Source organism: Daktulosphaira vitifoliae, unplaced genomic scaffold (genome assembly GCF_025091365.1).
Source record: "Daktulosphaira vitifoliae isolate Bord-2020 unplaced genomic scaffold, ASM2509136v1 Scaffold_2, whole genome shotgun sequence".
NCBI lineage: Eukaryota > Metazoa > Arthropoda > Insecta > Hemiptera > Phylloxeridae > Daktulosphaira > Daktulosphaira vitifoliae.
The window spans coordinates 27,496,312-27,516,828 of NW_026099573.1; the positions used below are offsets into that span (position 1 = coordinate 27,496,312).

Below are 20,517 nucleotides of genomic sequence, written 5' to 3' on the forward strand. Positions count from 1 at the left end.
CCCGCAAATGGGGGAAATATCCAAAAAAACTACAAATTTAAATATTGCTAATTTTTGAAATTTTTTCACTTTTTTTTCTTAAAACTTCCATAACTTTTTGAAAAATCAACAAATCAACATAATTTTTTTTTAAACTAAAACCTTAGATATTTACCTTTCATTTGATATCATTTGTTTGAAAATCTATCACTTAACCTGCTCATTGGGGGGGATTTAAAATGGCAAATTTTTTGACAAAAATTAATTTTTTCAACTTAATTTTTTTTCTACATTTAAACGGCTGCCGTAGTTAAAAAAACACTATTTTTGTGTTAAAATTTTCGATTTTCGATTTTAAATTTTCAACTTAAAAATGCTATAACTTTTTGAAAAATGTATATATCAGCACAAATTTTTTTTTTCTAAATACATTATAAGTACATCTTTCATTTGACATACTTTTTATTAAAATTGGACAATTTCCCCTTATATAGGGGGCGTTCAAAACTTAAAATATTGTAAAAAACATAAATCTTTTTCAACTGAACTTTTGAAAATGTTCCGGAAATACTGCGTCCTTTAAACATATATCAAATCAAAGGTTATGTTATATACTATCAAATGAAAAAAAAAAATTTGTCCCGACATCTTATCTTCTATGTGCAAATGGCTGTCGAAAATTTAAAAAAAAATGTAATGTTTGCGATAAAAATTACATTTTATCGGGATGTTTTTTGTACTTAAAACTGCCATAACTTTTTCAAAAATGAACAAATAAAAATAATATTTTTTTGTATTGAAACCTTAGATATTTCCCTTTCATTTGATATAATTTTTTTTGAAAATCTAACACTTATTCTGCTCACTGGGAGGATTTAAAATAGTAACTTTTTTACAAAAAATAACTTTTTCAACTTAATTTTTGAAAATGTTCCGGAAATACTGCGTCCTTTAAACATATATAAAATTAAAGCTTATTTTATGTACTACAAAATGAAAAAAAAAAAATTTTCCCGACGATCTATCTTCTATACGCAAATGGCTACCATATTGAAAAATATACTATTTTTGTATGATAATTATGGGTTTTGTATTTTATTTTAATAGAAGTTGATGTTGCTTTTGCAATTATCCATCAATTTTTTAAAATTAAACACTATCTACAGATTTGCATCGAAGCGTTTCTTATGATAGTGATTTTAATCACTGTCAGATTAAATCTATACTGGACCCTACTATGCAATGTCTCCACTATACCACGACCCCACTGTGCTACCGTTTTTATTATTAAATATAAATAAAATACAATTTTAACGTAGTTTAAGAATGCATAATTTATTTGAAAAAAAGTAACACAAAAATATTTGGTAGATCAAAAGTAGGTTGTCATATTATTGTGATCTACATGGTGCATACGTATAACTCAAATTTAATTAGTCTATTATTTTAAGTCTTTTAGTGTGACTGATAAAACATATCAACATCAATGCATAAATAAGCTATTTACTATTTTTTTAGAAATCAGTTATGATATTAATAGCAATATTGGCATATTTATTAATACAATCAGCAGGTAATATAAAACAATTGATTTTTATATTCATCTTATTAATTTTTGGACTAAATTGGTTAAATTAAATATTATTTGATTATTGTAGTTGTCATGGACAATGTCTCTCCTCAAAACTTACGATTATTAAATTTGCTCTTTGGTTAATGATTGATTAATACATGTTTTTCATTAAAAATATTATTCAACAATAAAATTAATTTGTTAAATAAATTATAATTATTATTTATATTTTTATTAGGAGTTTTTTCAAGTTCTAGTAAGTAATAGTTATCAATAAAATTTTCTTTTTGTAAGTAAACTCAGCTTTCTACAATGCTTTCTTACTAATAATTTAGATTTATACACAAAAATATTTCAATTATTTAAAAATCTATAGTTTTTTAATTGATTTATAACCTACAAACATGTTTTTTCGAGATATAATTTGATTTTAGTTATTCTTTAAATAGTAATTAATTTTGTTATATACAGGTAGTTCATTAATTCCAAGTAATTACTAAATAAATTTAATAATTATTCTATTGAACCTTAATTTAAATTTTACTAATTGTTCATTTTAACTATAACTAACTATTTTTACCAATACTGCAATCTCAGAAAAAAGGAAATTTAAGGAAACTCGAAAATTTAATGTACATTGAAACTTGTTAATTTTCTCCCAAAAACATTATAGTAACTCAAAAAGAAAATAATGTAAAATATTAGATACAAGCATATTATTATGTGAATTGGATATACAGTACGATTTGATTCAAAGAGGAGTATATTTATGACACTTACTTTATATGCATTATGCACGTCAATCTATAAAAAAAATCTTGTAACTTAATAAGTACTTCTCCTAAAATTTTTGTCGATCCATCAATTATAACAATTAGAAAAGCATTGAAAAATGGCTAATTTGAAATTAAAAACAGAAAATTTGTTTCTCATTAGTGATAAATAATAAAAAATTTTCTCAGCATAGTATTGAAGCTAAAATATTCATTGTACACAGTGTGTTCGTAGAAAGCCATAATTTTTTTTTAATTTCCAATATCCTAATTTTATCATGAGTTATGAGTTTTAGGTTAGTTTTAAGACATTCTATATCGAGGACATCTGGTATAACATTTTATCACTCTCACACAAATTGATTTATTCAAAACCGATTGAAAAATAAGTCCGTTATAAAAACCATCTGATGGAAGTGGCTTTTAGATTTATAAAATTAACAGATGTTAAATTGTTAGTAAAACTATTTAAAATGTGTTTTATCATTATTATAAAATCTTACATCTAATTAAACCATTTTTCAATGCACAATATTATAGTTATCAAGTAAATACGTTTAATGCAATATTTTAAGTAAAACTCTTAAAAATAAATAATTATTATAAAATTATTTACAGCATCAAATATAGAAGGTGAGTGTATTTTTTGCAATTTATTTTTTTTGAAGGAATGCATAAATTATTTAACATTTATATATAAAATAAATATGACACAATTATGAGATATAAGTGATGAGTAAAAAAACTTTTAACAATTACTAAATCAAGAAATAACATTAAAAAATTTTTTTTTTATATAATTACTACAATGATTCTTTATTCGAGTTTTATACTAATAAATCATAAAACTTGTAATCAGAATGTAAATAAAGAAGTAAAATTTCATTAGGTTTTGTTATAATCCTCTAATTTCATACACTATCTACAAATTTGCTTTGAATCGTTTCTTATGATAGTGATTTTAACCACTGTACTAAGTTTGCTTTTTTAAATCTTATTGTTTTATTAATAATTATAAGAAGTGAGAAAATCGTATTTAAAAAAAAAATTTATTCTATACCCAAGGCCTCTCTAATGGGCATTAAAAATTGAAGCTATAGTGTTCTTAAAAAAATGTGTATAACACATTTTTTAAGTGCTTGTGGATACTTCATATTTTTTGCTGTTTTCTATGGTTTGTACAGAAATAAATAGATTTTCTGACTTGACAACACTTACAGTTGTCTATACGAGAAGCGGCGAGTCTCCTTATATTTAATAATGAAATAATTATTAATACCTTATTTTATAGATGAAGAATTAGAAGGTGAGTGCGTTTTTCTTCAATACATTAAATACATTAAAGAATTCATTAAGTATTATACATTTTAAATGTTTTATGCATAATAAATGTTATGAAAATTGTTACAATTACAGGATGTTGTTCTCCAAGCAACAATAATGACAGTATGTCTATTATTTCATCTATTATTCTATATATTATTAAAAATATTGACAATATATCATATCAGTTAAAACATAACACCATTAAACGTAATATTATTGATAATGTAAAGCAATACTTATTAAACACATAAATATAAATTTTCAAACTATGTAAATATTAGAGGTACAAATTTAAAAATTGTTATTGTTTTTCTTTAATTTCAATGCGTAACTAAGAAAAGTTTTCAACTCTCTCTAAAAATATTTCAATGGTCAATACGTCAAAAGAACACAATGTTAATCTAGTTGAAATTAAAGTATTTTTTAGTTTTTTTTTAACTATATTTATTACTTTGTTATTTTTTAATTTCTTAACACTATTTGTGTATGTTACTACCAGTCTATATTATTCCACATTTTTTGGTAACATGTTATTATATAAACCATTTCTAAAAAAATGATTTTGTGTTTCACATAAATTTGACAGTGAATTTTCACAATTACAATTAAATATATAATACATAGAGTTGATTTTTTTATCAACATTTTTATTGTTTTTTTTTAATTTCAATGCGTAACTAAGAAAAATTTTCAACTCTCACTAAAAATATTTCAATGGTCAATACGTCAAATGAACACGATTTTAATCTAGTTGAAATTAAAGTCACAAAATATTGAAAAAAACTCATCATTTTAAAAATTTAGACAAAAATCTACTGTTAAAAAAGGCAACCCAAAAAAATTTCTTATTAAGTTAAATATCTCCACAAATAAATGTAAAAGTATAACAATCGTCTTTATAATGATAAAGCCTTTCAATTTTTTTTCACGTTTGCCATAGAAATAACAAAATATACTTTATAATTTCTCCACAAAAATTTAAATATTAAACTATTGAATATTAATATCATACTATATAATTGCTATGATAAATATTTATTTATATATTATACTTATAAAGGGATGGCGTGGGCGAGTCGGTAACGCGGCAGTGCTTAACGCTCACTGCATCGGGTTCGAAACTCAGTCACAGGCGACTTCATTTGTCGATCGAGAGATTAGTTCGGTAATTAGAGTAGCAATCCTTCTCTCCGCGCGACAGACTAACCACCTGTACCGGAGTATTGATGGTTTAGAAACCTCCTTCTTTAGGGAGGCCGCAAACAAATCGAAAAAGTTTCAATCCTTAATTAATACATTTATCCTAAATTTATTTACACTTGCTTGACTAAATTAAATTATACTTGTTTTTGTATATTTATCGTACTCGCTTAAACTGTATTATTAGATTAAATATTAACTAATAATCATTGATTATTATATTTTAGGCGGAAGTGATGGTAAGTTATATATATATATATATAAATCATTATATATTATTTATAATTAAATAATCGATGTATTTTTATTAGAAATATAACTTATAATGTACTCTTATTTTTATCTTTATTGAGTAAGTATTGAAAGATCAACACTAACATTTTTAAAGCTTCTTCCAAAACAAGATTCAAAAATATTTATATATATGTTGAAATTTTACCAAAGTGATATTGTAGCGGGCCTAAAAGGAATGCGATACAATAATCACCAAGTCAAATATTAAACATTAAAAATATGGCCGTCTAAACATAAGTCCTAAATAAAATTGGAAAAAAGTCACAGATAGTAACATTCTTGAGTAGAGTGTCGCAGATTTTGTGTATTTTGAAATTACTAAAAGAACTAATTTTAATAGAATAATATGGGTTTTTATTGTCAGAGGATCAAAGTCTGGCGATCTTAAGCATAATCTTGGAAGTTAGAGATTTTATTAAAGTGTTTAATGTGATTTTCTGGACTTTAATGAGGCCCTACACTTAGGCGTTACTGTAAATCTGCCCAATAATTAGATTTTATTCCATTATTAAATTGTTATTTTGTGTTTTAAAGACGGGAACTATGAATGGGTGATCTTATATATTCATAACATGTGTCATACATGTATAAATGATAAAATCATATTTTATGTTAATATTGTAAGTGATAATATAATATTACAAAGTAAAACAGTACTTTGGAAAAATAAAACCTAAACAATTGCAAAATATCGAATAAATTTTATCTTTTGCAAACATTTTTTTTCTTAAAATTATATTCTTACTAATAATTCTCCAACTTCCAAATAATTAACAAATTGATGTTTTCCATTTCTGTTACGTGTTACAGTCGGTTAATGCAATGAAAATTTTGCGATATTAACCTGAGTAAATTAATATAATATTAATTGATTTTACACAAAATTAATTTGTAATTTGTATATTCATACAACCCCTTAAGTGTTCCCATTTGGAAAGGGGATAAGAATACTTCCACAGTCCCTCTGCCAGTCGTAAGAAACGACTAATGAGATTGCATCAAACCGAATGATGGTGTACAATTTTGTCAGAAAATATGAGAAGATCTGAACAGAACTTAGGCGGATTTTTCCATATAATAATAGATAATGTGAGACATCGTGTCAAGTAAAAGTTTAGGATAAGTATGGCAGACTCAAGTAGTTAGGATAAAGGTGAGGTAAATAAAGAAGACAATATAACCCCATATAAGTGACGGCCAAAGGGCAGAAAAGGTTATGATTGACAACAAATGTTATTATCAAAAAAAATTATTAAATTTTCATAAAAATAATGTTTTTCAATTATTTGATTAAAATTACATTTTTGGCAAAAATATCTGGTAAGTGAACAACTTTAGAAAATTCTAAATCGAAAATTCTTTGCCCGCGAGGGTTGACTAAAAAGTAATGCCTCCTAATATGTGACTTAAAATCAATGAACATAACTTAATAAAATAAAAATAAAATAAAATGTGTGTAAAAAATTATATTACCTTGAATAATTATTTGAACATAATTAATTCTTACGTCTATAAATTAATGTTTATAAGATTTTTAGCATTAGGTTAGAAGGCAATAATTATTTCTTCTCAACTTATTAGTTTTTTTTTTTAGTGTGCTCAATTTGTTTACAAGATTTTAATGTACAAACACTTACTTTAACATGTTGTAATATTAAGTATTGTAAAAAATGTATTGTTAAATGGCTAGAAACAAGTGTTAATAAATGTCCTATATGCAGAGAATATGTACCCAATTGTAAGTATTAAAAAGTTTATATATAATTTATAACACTACAAAAAATGTAAACTTAATTATATTTTTTAACAAGGCTTATTGATTTGTTAGCAGAAAATCAGGGGCATTATGTGAGATGTTCATTGAAACCATAATGTCTGGCTCAGTAATTCTGAATGCTACGTTTCAATGAATATTTCTATTATTTTTTTAGTCATTATCTTGTAATTTGACTTTTTCTGGTAACAGAGTTCAAAACTTTATGAAGGAATCCTAAAATACACGTGTCGAAAACTGAATGAAATAGTAATAAATATTCCATTTAAAAATTTGAATATATAAAACAAATATTTGTTTTTCATTTGTATATTTAAAAAAATTTACAACTGGGTGATTTTTTTATTTTCAAATACTTTAGAGATAGTGAACACAGTAATTAAGGCATCAATTTTTATAAAACATCTACCTTAAATAGAATATAAATTGAACTAATGTAAAATTTTTGATTCTTTTAATTCGATAAAATACTTTGAATAAGTAAAATTAATTGGCCACAAGTGATCAATTTTTATTATACTTTGAATATTTGAACTAGCTTAAATTGTCCTTTTTAACTACCAACAAATGCAATGTACGATTACCGTGTCGGTTACGTTAATATATTTCATGCTTAAACTACAAGGTTTTTACCTCGCACGTCGCATTGACTTTTTTATTTTTTTCTCTTAATTTTAATGAGTATACGTAAAAAATTCAAAACTCTTTTTATTTTTAGTCAATTTAGATAAATTAATGTAATTCAATAAAAATCAAGGACCCCACAAATGTCGTTTCCCGTTGTGAGGTGGAATTTTTTATGTATATCAAATTTATTTTCTTCTGTGGTTTTTTTGTGTCTGTCAATCATTTTTCCTAGCTCTCACTTGACCAATTTTTTTCAATGATATGACAAATTTTTTTTTTTCATTTTATAGTACATATAATAAGCTTTAATTTGATATATGTTAAAAAAAAAAAAACACATCATAGTAAAATTAATACCTTCTCCGCTTCGCATCGAAGCTAAAAAAAAAATTTGTCCGGACACTTTTTCTTCTACATTTAAACGGCTGCCGTAGCCGTTTAAATAAAAAAACACTATTTTTGTGTTAAAATTTTCAACTTAAAAATGCTATAACTTTTTGAAAAATGTATATATCAGCACAAATTTTTTTTTTTAAATACATTATAAGTACATCTTTCATTTGACATACTTTTTATTAAAATTTATTTTTTTTTAATTAAACACTATCTACAGATTTGCATCGAAGCGTTTTTTATGATAGTACTTTTAATCGCTGTTAGATATCATTTATACTGGAATCAAATATACAACGACCCCACTGTGCTGGATTTTTATATTATTATTTATTATATTACATTATATGATAATAAATTATAAATTCACACACAAATTTCCATTTCAATAAATATAGGATAGGAAAAATAATAATAATTTTACAAATAAATAAACCTAAATTTATTAGCTGTATTAATTCATTAAATATTCATAAAACAAAAAAGTTTAAAAAAGCCAGTACAGGGGGGTCGTGGCATAATTGGATCAAGTATAATAATATCTGACAGTGATTAAAATCACTACCAAAATAAAAACGCTTTGATGCAAATCTTTAGATAATGTTTAATTTTAAAAAATTGGTTTATTATTCCAAAAGTTACATGATTTGCTAGTTCCTTATTAATATCCTAATTAAAATAAAGTATGTCGAATGAAAAAGGGATTATTAAAAAATATTATTTCATAAAAAAATTGTGTTGATCCATACACTTTTCAATTTAAAGTTATAGTATTATAAAGTTAAAAATTTTAAAAATAAAATCAAGAATTTTCACACAAAATATCACCGTGAAGACAAAATAAAGTCCAAATTTTTTATTTTTAATATTAAAGTATATTACATATGTTTAATTTACGATATATATAAAAGTATCAGTATTTCAGGACCATTTTCAAAAGTCAAGTTGACAAAGTTCTACTTTCACAATGCATTTATATGTTTTGAACCCCCTGCGTATTAAGGAAAATGGTCCGATTTAAAAAACAAATATGTTGAATTAAAGAGGTATATAATTCTTATTTCTCATAACAAAATTGTATTGATCCATACATTTTTCAAAAAGTTATAGCGTTATAAAATTAAAAATATGAAAAAGAATATTTTTACATAAATCATATTTTTTTTATTAACTTTGATGACTGTTTTCACCATGAAAACAAAATAAAGTCCGAAATTTTTTAAATTTTCAATTATATTCCATAATCTTTAATTGAATATATATATAAAAGTGTCAGTATTTCCGGAACACTTTCAAAAGTTAAGTTGTAAAGTTAATTTTATGTGAAAAAGTTGTCATTTTAAATCCCCCTCTGTGGGCAGGGTCAAATTTATAAAAAAATATAACAAATAATAGGTAAAGACATCAAGCATCTATAAAAAAAAATTATATTGATTTGTTCCTTTTAGAAAAAGTTATGGCAGTTCTATGTAAAATAAATTGAAAAAATTTTGAAAATTAGCGATTTTTAAATTTGTAATTTTTTTGAAGGTTTCCCCCATTTATGGAGAACGAGGGAAATTTTTACAATTTTTGAGGATAATGTCTTTGACTAGATACGATTTGTGATCTTTTGACGTATCTTTGAAAGAAATCGGTTCAGTGAGAACTGAGAAAATGGGGTAACAGACACAAAAAAAAAACACACCATAGTAAAGTTAATACCTTCTCCGCTTCGCATCGAAGCTAAAAAAAATGTAATGTTTGCGATAAAAATTACCTTTTATCGGGATGTTTTTTGTACTTAAAACTGCCATAACTTTTTCAAAAATGAACAAATAAAAATAATATTTTTTTGTATTGAAACCTTAGATATTTCCCTTTCATTTGATATAATTTTTTTTGAAAATCTAACACTTATTCTGCTCACTGGGGGGATTTAAAATAGTAACTTTTTTACAAAAAATAACTTTTTTAACTTAACTTTTGAAAATGTTCCGGGAATACTGCGTCCTTTAAACATATCAAATTAAAGCTTATTTTATGTACTATAAAATGAAAATAAAAATTTGTCCCGACATCTTATATTCTATGTGCAAATGGCTACCATATTCAAAAATATGCTAATTTAACAAATTTTTTTTTTTTTAATTAAACACTATCTACAGATTTGCATCGAAGCGTTTTTTATGATAGTGATTTTAATCACTGTCAGATATCATCTATACTGGACCCAACTATGCCACGACTCCACTGTGCCGCCACCCCACTGTGCTGGGTTTTTTGAGATTAATTATTAAAAAACTTAACTAATACATAATAAGGACACTTATGATAACATAATATTATAGTATTATAGTATTAGTTACTATATCATAGTAAAATGAATACCTTTTCAGCTTCGCATCGAAGCTAAAACAATCTGAATGCTCACTTGTTAAAAATTACTGTAAAATGGTTATTGAAAATATAGTATTATCTTTAAAACATTTTGAAATAATAATTCCATTTTAGAAAAAAATTTAATTATAATTGTTAGTACATCATTAAAATACTTTCTTTTTAATTTTATTAGTGTGTTTTACATGTTATTCGAATATTTATGAAGATGGGAAAAAGTATGTGACAACATGTTGTAATAAGGCATTTTGTTACAATTGCTTTTTTAAAATTAATAAAGAAAACTTTCTTAACGGCAGTTGTCCTTTTTGCAACATGTATAAAACAAAAGGTAATAATATTTAGATGTAACTGTATTACATATCAATTTTATTTTAAAATAGTGATGCTTATAATATATTAAACAAAATTTTAATGTACATATTAAATTAATAATGGTCTAAATAATATGTTAACTACTCGAAAACTAGTTTTCTATTATTACTTTTTAAGATGTTAGGATTTGAAGGTTCAGAAAATGTGAGTTTCGGAGTACTGTTTAGCAGCACTAATTAAAATTGATTTAAATTTTAATCTATGCATTTTTATTAAAAAATGAAGTTAACCATATACAATAAATTACACTTCATATTGAATAAATAACTAAAATAATTAAATAGTGACTATTAGGAGATGGATTTTTACACTCTACAAATACCTCCAGAACAAGTTTTTAAAACTTTTAGGAGTTCCTTTTCTATAGTATTTTAAATATTCCCAACCAATACCACAAATAATTTATTTAGAAAAAATAATTGTTTTTACAAATATTGAAATTAACACTTTTGGGGTACATAAAAATTATATTTCAAAAAATATATTTAAAAATTTTTTATTTTTAATTGTCTTTATGTTTTGTCTTAAACTGAGGGGTACATCAATTTGTACGAAATGAAGCACTGGTACTAGTTGTACATAAGAAAATTTATTCATATAAATTACAAAGGCTAGAAATGATATGCATTTATAAATTGTGTTTAAGCCACATCGAAGGCCTTAAGTTTGTGTAACTTAATAATAGATTTATATAGTAGCATATAAATATGTTTAGTTTTAGTAGGATATATTCCTAATCCCTAATCACCACCAAATAAATAACCACGGTATCAACTCATAACTAAGTTTTAAATTTAAATAATAAAAAGTTGTACTGGCTGATAATATGTTCAAAATATTTTAACAAAATATGTAAATGTTTATAATTCTTAATCCATTAAATTACCAACTGAATCATTGAAATTTTTAGGTAAACTGTTTGATATAATTAAGTTGAATTCATTATGTAAGGAATGTAAAACAAATATAGGAAAATATAGCTATTCTTCGTTTTGTCCACACGAATTTTGCAAGGAATGCTTTGATCAAATAACTAAAGAAAACGATAATTGCCCATATTGTAATCAACCACTCATAAAACGAAAGAGCAATCGTAAGTGATATATCTTGTATATAAAGCGTGTATTGACCTAACTGACAACACTTATAACATTTGACATAATTATCATTTTGTTGAAATATTTCAATCTAATCTCTTATTCAATACTTATGTAGACCAGATCTGCTTGATAACAATTAAACCTTTAAGATTTATAATTAAATCTACGAAATGCTCTAATAATATTCATTGCCTTAATACATTACACTGTGTTCTATTACTTATAAGAGTACAGTATTTTGAAAAGATTAAAAGAGATTAGCCAAGATAATTGCGCTTATTACCTATCGTTAAAAATAGCAATTTTGGTTATCTTTATAAAGTCCTTATAAGCCAAACATGGACAACATATATAACATTACCGCATAAAATAGTTAAAATACCGTACTTTGGGGAGCTGTATTCAATTTTCTTCATACTAAGAAATGTGTTTAAATAAAATAACATACATATTTTCAAGTTAAATGAACCAAATATTAGCTGAGGCTATACTTCGAACTATTAGTTGGGAAATTATATTAAAATATATGTGTTAATATAAACTAATTTCAAACGATTCTACAGCTCTTTGATTGAATAAAAAGTTATAAAATGTTTAACTTCATTCAGTTATTTTTATTGTTATTTTATTTTTATAATTAATTTATTGATTCTTTTTAAGAGTGCTGTTGTTGTTTCGAGGCTATTTCTGATAAAACTGATACTTATAAAAAATGCAATTCCATATTTTGTAAATCATGTATTCTAAGTTCAATGAATATAAAAGGAAATACGACCTGCTTATATTGCTCTAAAGATGTAATAACTACTGGTAAAGTATTTACAAATACACTATAAAATTAAGATTCATCCTTATTATCTACAATTTATTCTATTATATATATAGTGGAACAATATTAGTAAGTGTATTGAATGAACTTCATTTTTAAGATCCTAAAAAAAGAGCAAATCTCATTAGGACCTTTTTTCCCTGAACTTCATGGTTTAAATAAATATTAGCATTATTCTTCTTGACACAAATAGTAGATAACTTGCACTATAATTAACAATAGGATCTTAGGGTTTTTGTTTTCAGTGTCATTTTTAATTTTGTAGTAATACTTTTAAGCCGTTCGCTTATGGACTATTTTTTCAGTCACAGCAACACACTTAGTGGCGTCGCTTGAATGAGAATTTTTTTTTATTCATATTCAACTTTATGATAGATCGTAATACTATGATTTTAATGCACTAACCCTTTATCTCGAATTAATTTATTTTTAGATAATATTCTAGTATAGCTTTTATAATATAAAACTTAGAGTTTAATCAATTTAATATTATATAAAAATTAGATCATAATTTATGAAAAAATTTAATAATATTTTCAATTTTTTTAGTATGTTTTTTATGTAAATCAATCATTCCAGAACATAAAATTAATATAACAGATTGTTGTAGAAGAAGACTTTGCGATTCATGTACTAATCGATTAGTTACTATTCTTGATTGTCCATGTTGTCACTACCCTCATACAATAGGTATTATCCTAGCACTTAAAACCCGATTAAAAACATTAAATACAATTAATATTAATACATAAACAAATATGTATAGCACCATTTTAATTAACTAATTTACTTAATTATAATTTTTTTCAGGAAGTTGGGTTAAGACCACTTCGTTAAAAAAGAATCGTTAAAAGTGTAATAAAAAATAGGCAAATATAGCATTAGCCATTTTTGTCCGGATTTGTATTCCAAGGAATGCTTCGAAACAATAAAAAAAAATAATCACAATTGCGTTTATTGAAAATATTTAATTTCTATAATTATGTTTTGTTTTTGAAAATGTGGAAAAATTACGTACTTAATTTAATTTACAAATCGAAAAATCTTAAATAATGTTATTACTATCATATTAATACAATGAATTATAATTAATTATAAACTATATTATATCCATATATGAAAAAGGTTATTTCAAATGCATCCTTTTAGCAATGTATTTATAAATACAACTAATTTACAAATTTATTTATAAAATAAATAAAAATTTAAAAATTTGATTCAAATAAGCTGAAATTATTCAAACTTTCCATGAATTTAGGGCGTAGAAGGAAGGCAACACCACATATATATCTGTTTATAGTTTTGTGTTAATTTAGGCGTTCAAGATTTGATTAAATTTTTAAAGAGGTAACGAACATTTTTAATAAGTGTGCATGATCATCCAAATGTTGATGTTTCAAAATTCACAATTATATACACTTTTCTAATAAGTTTCATGGTGATTCAGAAATTTTTCGTAGAGAGGGCAAAAATATTTTAGACGTGATTAATCTTGTGAATTCACTTTGGAAAAACAATGTATTCGAAAACAGAACAAATCTAATTAGCATTTAGAAATACTTAACTGTGGTAATTCTTTTATATATCATATGAATTTAAACATTTGTAAATATATTTGCAATTATATAGAAAATGTCAAACACAACATTTTTTAATTACCTTTTATTTTATTTGTTGTTTCGATTTTGTGATATCACCAAATACACTTTCTGTTCTAAATTTTTCTACTATAGTTGATTCGAAAGGTTAGATAGTTTTAATTGTAATTGATAAACCACCATTTCTAACTTACTTCTTTTACGATAATGATTTATTACCTCTAATTTAAAAAAATGAGAAATTTATTGACTCTGAAAAATTAATATTGTTGTTGTTTGAATTACTTGGTGATCTGTAAAACTTTGAAGTCATGAAGCTCAATACCTTTTTGAAAAAAAATATATTAGCTCAAATCAAATGTATTTTTGTCGTGGTCTGCATCAGTATGTTAAACTCTATTAATTAAATTTTGAAATATCTCGAAATAACACATAAACGTTCAGCTACATTCTTAACAATTCAAACCACAACAGAAAATGGCCGTTCAAAATCTCTTTATAAAAAAACACATTAGAATAATTATAGAATACTATCATGCATTTTAAATAAAGAAATTAAAATTTAAACTTCATTAAATTAAATAAATAAAACAATGTTCAGTATAGTCGAGATTTAACATAGAGGGCACAATAATTGAGGTATTTTTTGGGAAAATTCTTATGATAACATAAACAAATCTATGCTTAACCAATATTCTTTATTCTTAAATATCAATTATTTTTGAAATGCTGGTTCAAATCTTGTTAATGTTTTCGTGTTTGTAGACTCGTTAAATAATTTAATAAGACTTTAATGTGGAATATGAGTAATTAAATAAAATTGTTCTTTTTCTCTATATCTTACCACTAAACTTATTTTAGCTTAAGTTAAGTTCATAATTTTATTTTTAAAAAATACTTTTTCTAGTAATAATCTCTAGGAATATATTTAGAAGGATAATTACCATTATCCCCTGTGGGTGGGGCACAGAATACACCCACGGCAGGCCATGCCCGTCGTAAAAGTCGACCAAAATGAACCTAACAAAGGGGCAGCAACATTGTTAGTATCAAGTATAGATTTATCTATACTTGAATAGCATCCCTTATTAATAATAGATGTCATTGCGATGCAGAAGGCAACGGGAAACCACTGCATTATTTTTCCCAAACATCAAGCAATTAAGGTGAACCATATGAATGATATAAAATGAGACGATGGGATTCGGAACCCGGAGTCCGGCAGGGGGAGACAGAGCATGGTTTCCCAGTTTGTCAGCCAGCGAAATCCATGCCAAAACAAAAACAAAACATTGAAAATAAAATCAAAAAAAAACTATTCCAACTAAAATAGGAACGTGGAACGTGAGAACGTTGTTAAGACCAGGAAGATTTGAAGAACTTAAACAACAAATGACACTTAAACAGCTTGATATTTTAGGAGTGTGTGAAACTAGATGGGGTGACAACGGAGATTTCTGGAGAGATAAACAAGGGAAAAATGGTGTTGGAATACTATTAAACAAAGAATGGAGACTGCAAGTAGAAAATACCTATCATGTGAATGATAGAATATTATTAATAAAATTAAAGACATCCACAGTAGACATGATAGTCATCCAGGTATGATTTCCAACCTCGAATAGTGGAGACGACGAAATCGAACAAGTGTATGATTCTCTAGATGAACTGCTAGGAATAACTCGAGATAGCGATAATGTAATTATTATGGGCGATTTCAATGCGGTAGTAGGAGAAGGACAAGACAATCAAATAGTAGGCAAACATGGCTTAGGAACAAGAAACATCCGAGGTGAAAGATTAGTCAATTTTTGTAAGCAGAACATTTTTCTAGTTTCCAACACAATGTTTGAAGTACCAAAAAGAAGACTCTATACATGGGTAGCATCAGGGGATACTAATCGTTACCAAATTGACTATGTGTTAGCAAAGAGCCGTTTTAAGAACCAAATAATTGTGACTTGTAATTACAAGTCACAGTTTTCCTAGCGCGGAAATCGATAGCGATTATAACCTAGTAGTGATGAAGTACAAAATAATACACAAGAAAATTACAAAACGACCCAAATGTAAAATATGGGACGTAGAAAAACTTAAAAATGAAGAAACAAAACAAGGTTCATAACGGAGTGATAGCTGATGATATCAACCCACCATGGGAAAAATTGCTTAATAATATTTGGCAATTTGCCGAAGAATCAATTGGACTTAGGAAACTAAATCCAAGGAAACCATGGATAACGAGTGAGATAATGGACTTAATAAAATACCGCAACAAATTAATGAAGACGTACGATTCGATGTATAGAATAATAAAGAACCGTATTACCCAAAAGTGTAAAGATGAAAAAGAGAAATGGATGGATATAACGTGCGAAAACATTAAAGCAAATATGACTGCAAATAGAATGGACAAAGCATATGGAATGATTAAACGATTGTCAAGATTACCGAAGCCAAGAAGCAAAATTGTTAAGGATATGAATGGACAACTGATTTTAGATGAAGGTGGAATAGTGACGAGATGGAAAGAGTACATAGATGATTTGTATGAAGGTTGTATAGGATAAAATGACATAAATATTGAAAATATAAGTGAGTCAAACGAGAAGACATAGGGCCAAATATAACAAAAAGCGAATTTATTAAAGCACTAAATGAATTGAAACAAGGTAAAGCGACAGGAGTAGATGACATCCCAGCAGAACTATTAAAAAACGTCGGAAAAAATTCCGAGAATAAGCTATATGAAATGATTGAGGAAATGTATAAGGATGACAACATTCCGGAGGACTTTGCCAAAAGCAAAATTGTACTTATCCCTAAAAAAGGGAATTCCACAGAATGCAAGAATTATAGAACAATAAATCTGTTAACACATGCGTCCAAAATACTTCTTATGATAAAAAAATAGGATAAGGACAAAAACCGAAGAGGAGCTTGATGAAGACCAATTCAGGTTTAGACAGGGAGTTGGTACAAGAGAAGCAATTTTAGCTCTAAGGGTACTTACCGAAAGAAGGCTAAATAAAAAATAGAAATACATTTATAACTTTTATAGATCTAGAAAAAGCCTTTGACACAGTTAACTGGGATTTATTGATGAACTCTATGAAAAGAACTCGAATAGATTAGAGGGACAGAAGAATAATAATGTTACTATACAAGAAACAAGAGACCTTAATAAATGTAGGAGAACATATTGCAACAGCAAAAATTAGAAGAGGGGTGAGACAAGGTTGTTCCTTATCACCTTATCTTTTCAATTTATTTGTAGAAGAAATCATAGACAAGTATAAGAGAAACTCTAAAGGAACAAGCATAAATGGAGAAAAGATACATTGTATACGATTTGCAGATGACATTGCTTTAGTGTCTGAATCGGAAAAAGACATGCAAAAATTTCTAACCACCCTCACTAAAATATTGCAAGAGTATCAAATGAAAATAAATGCAAATAAAACAAAGTCAATGGTGATGACTAAAGCAAAAGAAATTCCTTTAGTGAGGTTAGAAATAGATAATAACTTAATTGAGCAGGTTCAACAATTTAAGTATCTAGGAAGTACGATTACTAGCGATGGTAGATGCTCAATAGAAATTAGACAAAGAATAGCTATAGCAAACGGCAGCTACTTACAAACAAAAAACTTAATACAAAGTCAAGAAAAAATTTTGTCAAATGCTATGTATGGAGCGTACTACTATATGGCTGTGAAACATGGACCATCAATGGACAAGACAAGAAGAAGTTGGAAGCTATGGAAATGTGGACATGGAGAAGGTTGCTGAAAGTCAGCTGGACAGAAATGAAAAGTAACGTAGATGTATTAAACCAAGTAGGGGAAAAAAGAATTCTGTTAAATGCCATAAAAGAAAGAAGTGGAAAATGTTTGGTCACCTATTAAGGCACAATTCGTTTATAACAAATTTATTTGAAGGACGAATAAATGGACACAAAGGTAGAGGTAGACCGAGGAAAGCACATATAGAAGATATGATAAGACAAGCTGACTGTAGCGATACATAGACATGAAAAGACTGGCTTTTAACAGAAAAGAATAAAGATCCAGATTTGCAACGACCAGGCAATGCCTTTAGTAGAGAAGAAGAATTACTATTATTGTGAAATTTTTTTCGAGAATACTCTTTCATTGCATCACTAGCAGTACTCAATTAACAATAGATCAGGTTGGCCAAATAAAATCCCACTATTCTATATTTCTAAAGTATTTTAAAAATATAACAAAACTGATTATTAACTAACATTGAAGTATAATTCTCCTTTAATTATCATGTAATAATAATGATAATTTTATTAATAATTAAATACCAATCATTACTTTTTATACTGAATATTTACTTAAATTTCAAGACTTATAAGATAGGCAACACTACTTTCATACCTATATATAGTTATGAGTTTTGTTAGTATTTGGGCGTATTTATTGTTTGCTTTATTTGGCAATGGTTAAAATTACATAATTTATAAACATAAAAATATGTTAATATGAATTCAATAATTTATTATGATAGTCTCTTATTAACTTAAATCAACTTTGTATTCCTTAAAAAAAAAAAGAGTTGATTTGAATAAAACATGTTAATTTACGTCATTAAAATCAGATATTTTATTTTATTAGCTCTAAAAATTTTTTATTCCATTATAGGTTTTGAAAAAGTTATTAATATTTATACAAAATCAGGAATTTCAAGCTGCATTTTATTCAATATATTTAATGATAAAAAATTTAATTCTCAAATTAACTTGAATCTAATAAATTTTCTTTTTATTTTATGGTTGAAAAATGAATTCAATAAAGTGTTTTTAATATTTTTCTATTTTTTCAAGTCAATCAATATGTAGGGTTTTTACAAAAACATTTGTTTTGATTTATTTGTAATATCATTTTTTTTGTTTTGATTTATTTGTAATATCATTTTTTTTGTTTTTTGGTAAATCTAGTTCATGATATCATAAGCTTTTATCATGTTTTGCATTTTACCATAAGTAATGTTCAAAAACCAAATATTAAATATAAATGATATTAATTTTTAAGAAATTTAGGTTGATCAAATTGTATATAACCGATTTTTAAATTGATAAAATTAGTATTAGTCAGCATCACAAAAAATTTATGGATGTAGCCACACAAATAGGATTTATGTCATGATAGTATCTGTCTTAACACAACAACAAAAAGTCTTATGCGATTTTGAACCGCTCTTTTCGCGTGGACTATAACAATACCATTCTCAGTTTATCACAGTAACCCCAATAACTCAGTTGCTACAATTCATAATCTCAGCATTCCCTCAAACAAAACTAATGAACTCATCCTTGAAGTTCAAACTATTTTTATATAACCCTACGAATGTGATAAGTTGTATTTCTGAAGTAAACTTTGAGTGAAATAATTTTGATTTTCAAAAATGTATACATTATAGATTCTATAATGTATATATCTTCTATAATATGGAAGAACTACTTTCCTAAGGACAGTTTATACTTGATACTCAACCTAAAATTTTTTGTTCGGCAAAAAAAAAAATTTTTCAAATAATCTTAAGACTAATTTTGGCTTAAAAAACTAAGAGTATGCATAAACGTAAGACACATAAATTATAAGTGCAACTACCCCAGGTAGTCCCTAATGTAAACTCGTCACTGTTAAAAAACTTTCAATAAAAAAATATTAAAAACGACCGTGGGAACGTGGCATAGATGATTCAAGTATAATGATATTTGACAGTGATTAAATTTACTATCATCAAAAACGATTCGATGCAAAGTTTAATTTTAAAAAATTGGTGGTTTATTCCAAAAGCCACATGATCTCCTATAACCTATTTCCTATGACCTGATTACAAGTATTGTGATTTAAAAGTGTAATATATGAATAAACATATAAAGGGAAATAGTTTTATTTAACAAAAATTCAAATAAAAGAGGTATATAAATAGTATTTATCATAAAAAAAAAAAACCAGCACAGTGGGATGGCCGCACAGTGGGGTCGTGGCATAGTTGGATCCAGTATAGATGATATCTGACAGTGATTAGAATCACTATCATAAAAAACGCTTCGATGCAAATCTGTAGATAGTGTTTAATTAAAAAATGAAATGTAACCCACATAGCGTTCAAATAACAACGTTAGCGTATTATTTTAAACATGACTAAAAAACAAAAGAAAGAGTATACTGTTAATACATAAAGAATAAATAAAGATATTAAAAATAATAATTATTTTATTATTTATTAATAAAGAATAATTATAAAATGGCACAAACTGAA

The 20,517-nt window shown here is 25.8% G+C and overlaps 3 protein-coding genes across 3 annotated transcripts in view; all 3 read left to right on the forward strand.

Annotated features, from left to right (window-relative positions):
- LOC126898730 (uncharacterized) overlaps positions 1-13,754 on the forward strand; it is a 17,918-nt gene extending 4,164 nt beyond the window's left edge. Inside the window, exons 2-14 of the mRNA XM_050673038.1 lie at positions 1,498-1,552; positions 1,791-1,808; positions 2,024-2,041; positions 2,944-2,958; positions 3,617-3,631; positions 3,742-3,771; positions 5,079-5,090; positions 6,740-6,883; positions 10,494-10,649; positions 11,604-11,786; positions 12,454-12,603; positions 13,172-13,312; positions 13,433-13,754. Coding sequence (XP_050528995.1) covers positions 1,507-1,552; positions 1,791-1,808; positions 2,024-2,041; positions 2,944-2,958; positions 3,617-3,631; positions 3,742-3,771; positions 5,079-5,090; positions 6,740-6,883; positions 10,494-10,649; positions 11,604-11,786; positions 12,454-12,603; positions 13,172-13,312; positions 13,433-13,473 — 969 coding nt within the window. The 5' untranslated portion in view covers positions 1,498-1,506 and the 3' untranslated portion in view covers positions 13,474-13,754. The remainder of the gene's footprint in view (positions 1-1,497; positions 1,553-1,790; positions 1,809-2,023; positions 2,042-2,943; positions 2,959-3,616; positions 3,632-3,741; positions 3,772-5,078; positions 5,091-6,739; positions 6,884-10,493; positions 10,650-11,603; positions 11,787-12,453; positions 12,604-13,171; positions 13,313-13,432) is intronic.
- A 1,663-nt stretch (positions 13,755-15,417) lies between these two features.
- On the forward strand, positions 15,418-16,209 carry LOC126898080 (craniofacial development protein 2-like). Its single transcript, XM_050672026.1, has 3 exons — positions 15,418-15,469; positions 15,554-15,737; positions 15,846-16,209. The coding sequence occupies exons 1-3, from the start codon at positions 15,418-15,420 to the stop codon at positions 16,207-16,209; spliced, it is 600 nt and encodes a 199-aa protein (XP_050527983.1).
- A 110-nt stretch (positions 16,210-16,319) lies between these two features.
- Positions 16,320-16,790, forward strand: LOC126898081 (uncharacterized). The gene has a single exon (XM_050672027.1). The coding sequence runs from the start codon at positions 16,320-16,322 to the stop codon at positions 16,788-16,790; it is 471 nt and encodes a 156-aa protein (XP_050527984.1).
- The last annotated feature ends 3,727 nt before the right edge of the window (positions 16,791-20,517 follow it).

Coding starts and splice junctions, on each gene's coding strand:
- LOC126898080 (XM_050672026.1), top strand. CDS start 15,418: ATGGGATTCGGAACCCGGAGTCCGGCAGGGGGAGACAGAGCATGGTTT. Junction 15,470..15,553: donor AGACAGAGCATGGTTTCCCA/GTTTGTCAGCCA, acceptor CAACTAAAATAG/GAACGTGGAACGTGAGAACG. Junction 15,738..15,845: donor TTAAACAAAGAATGGAGACT/GCAAGTAGAAAA, acceptor AACCTCGAATAG/TGGAGACGACGAAATCGAAC.
- LOC126898081 (XM_050672027.1), top strand. CDS start 16,320: ATGAAGAAACAAAACAAGGTTCATAACGGAGTGATAGCTGATGATATC.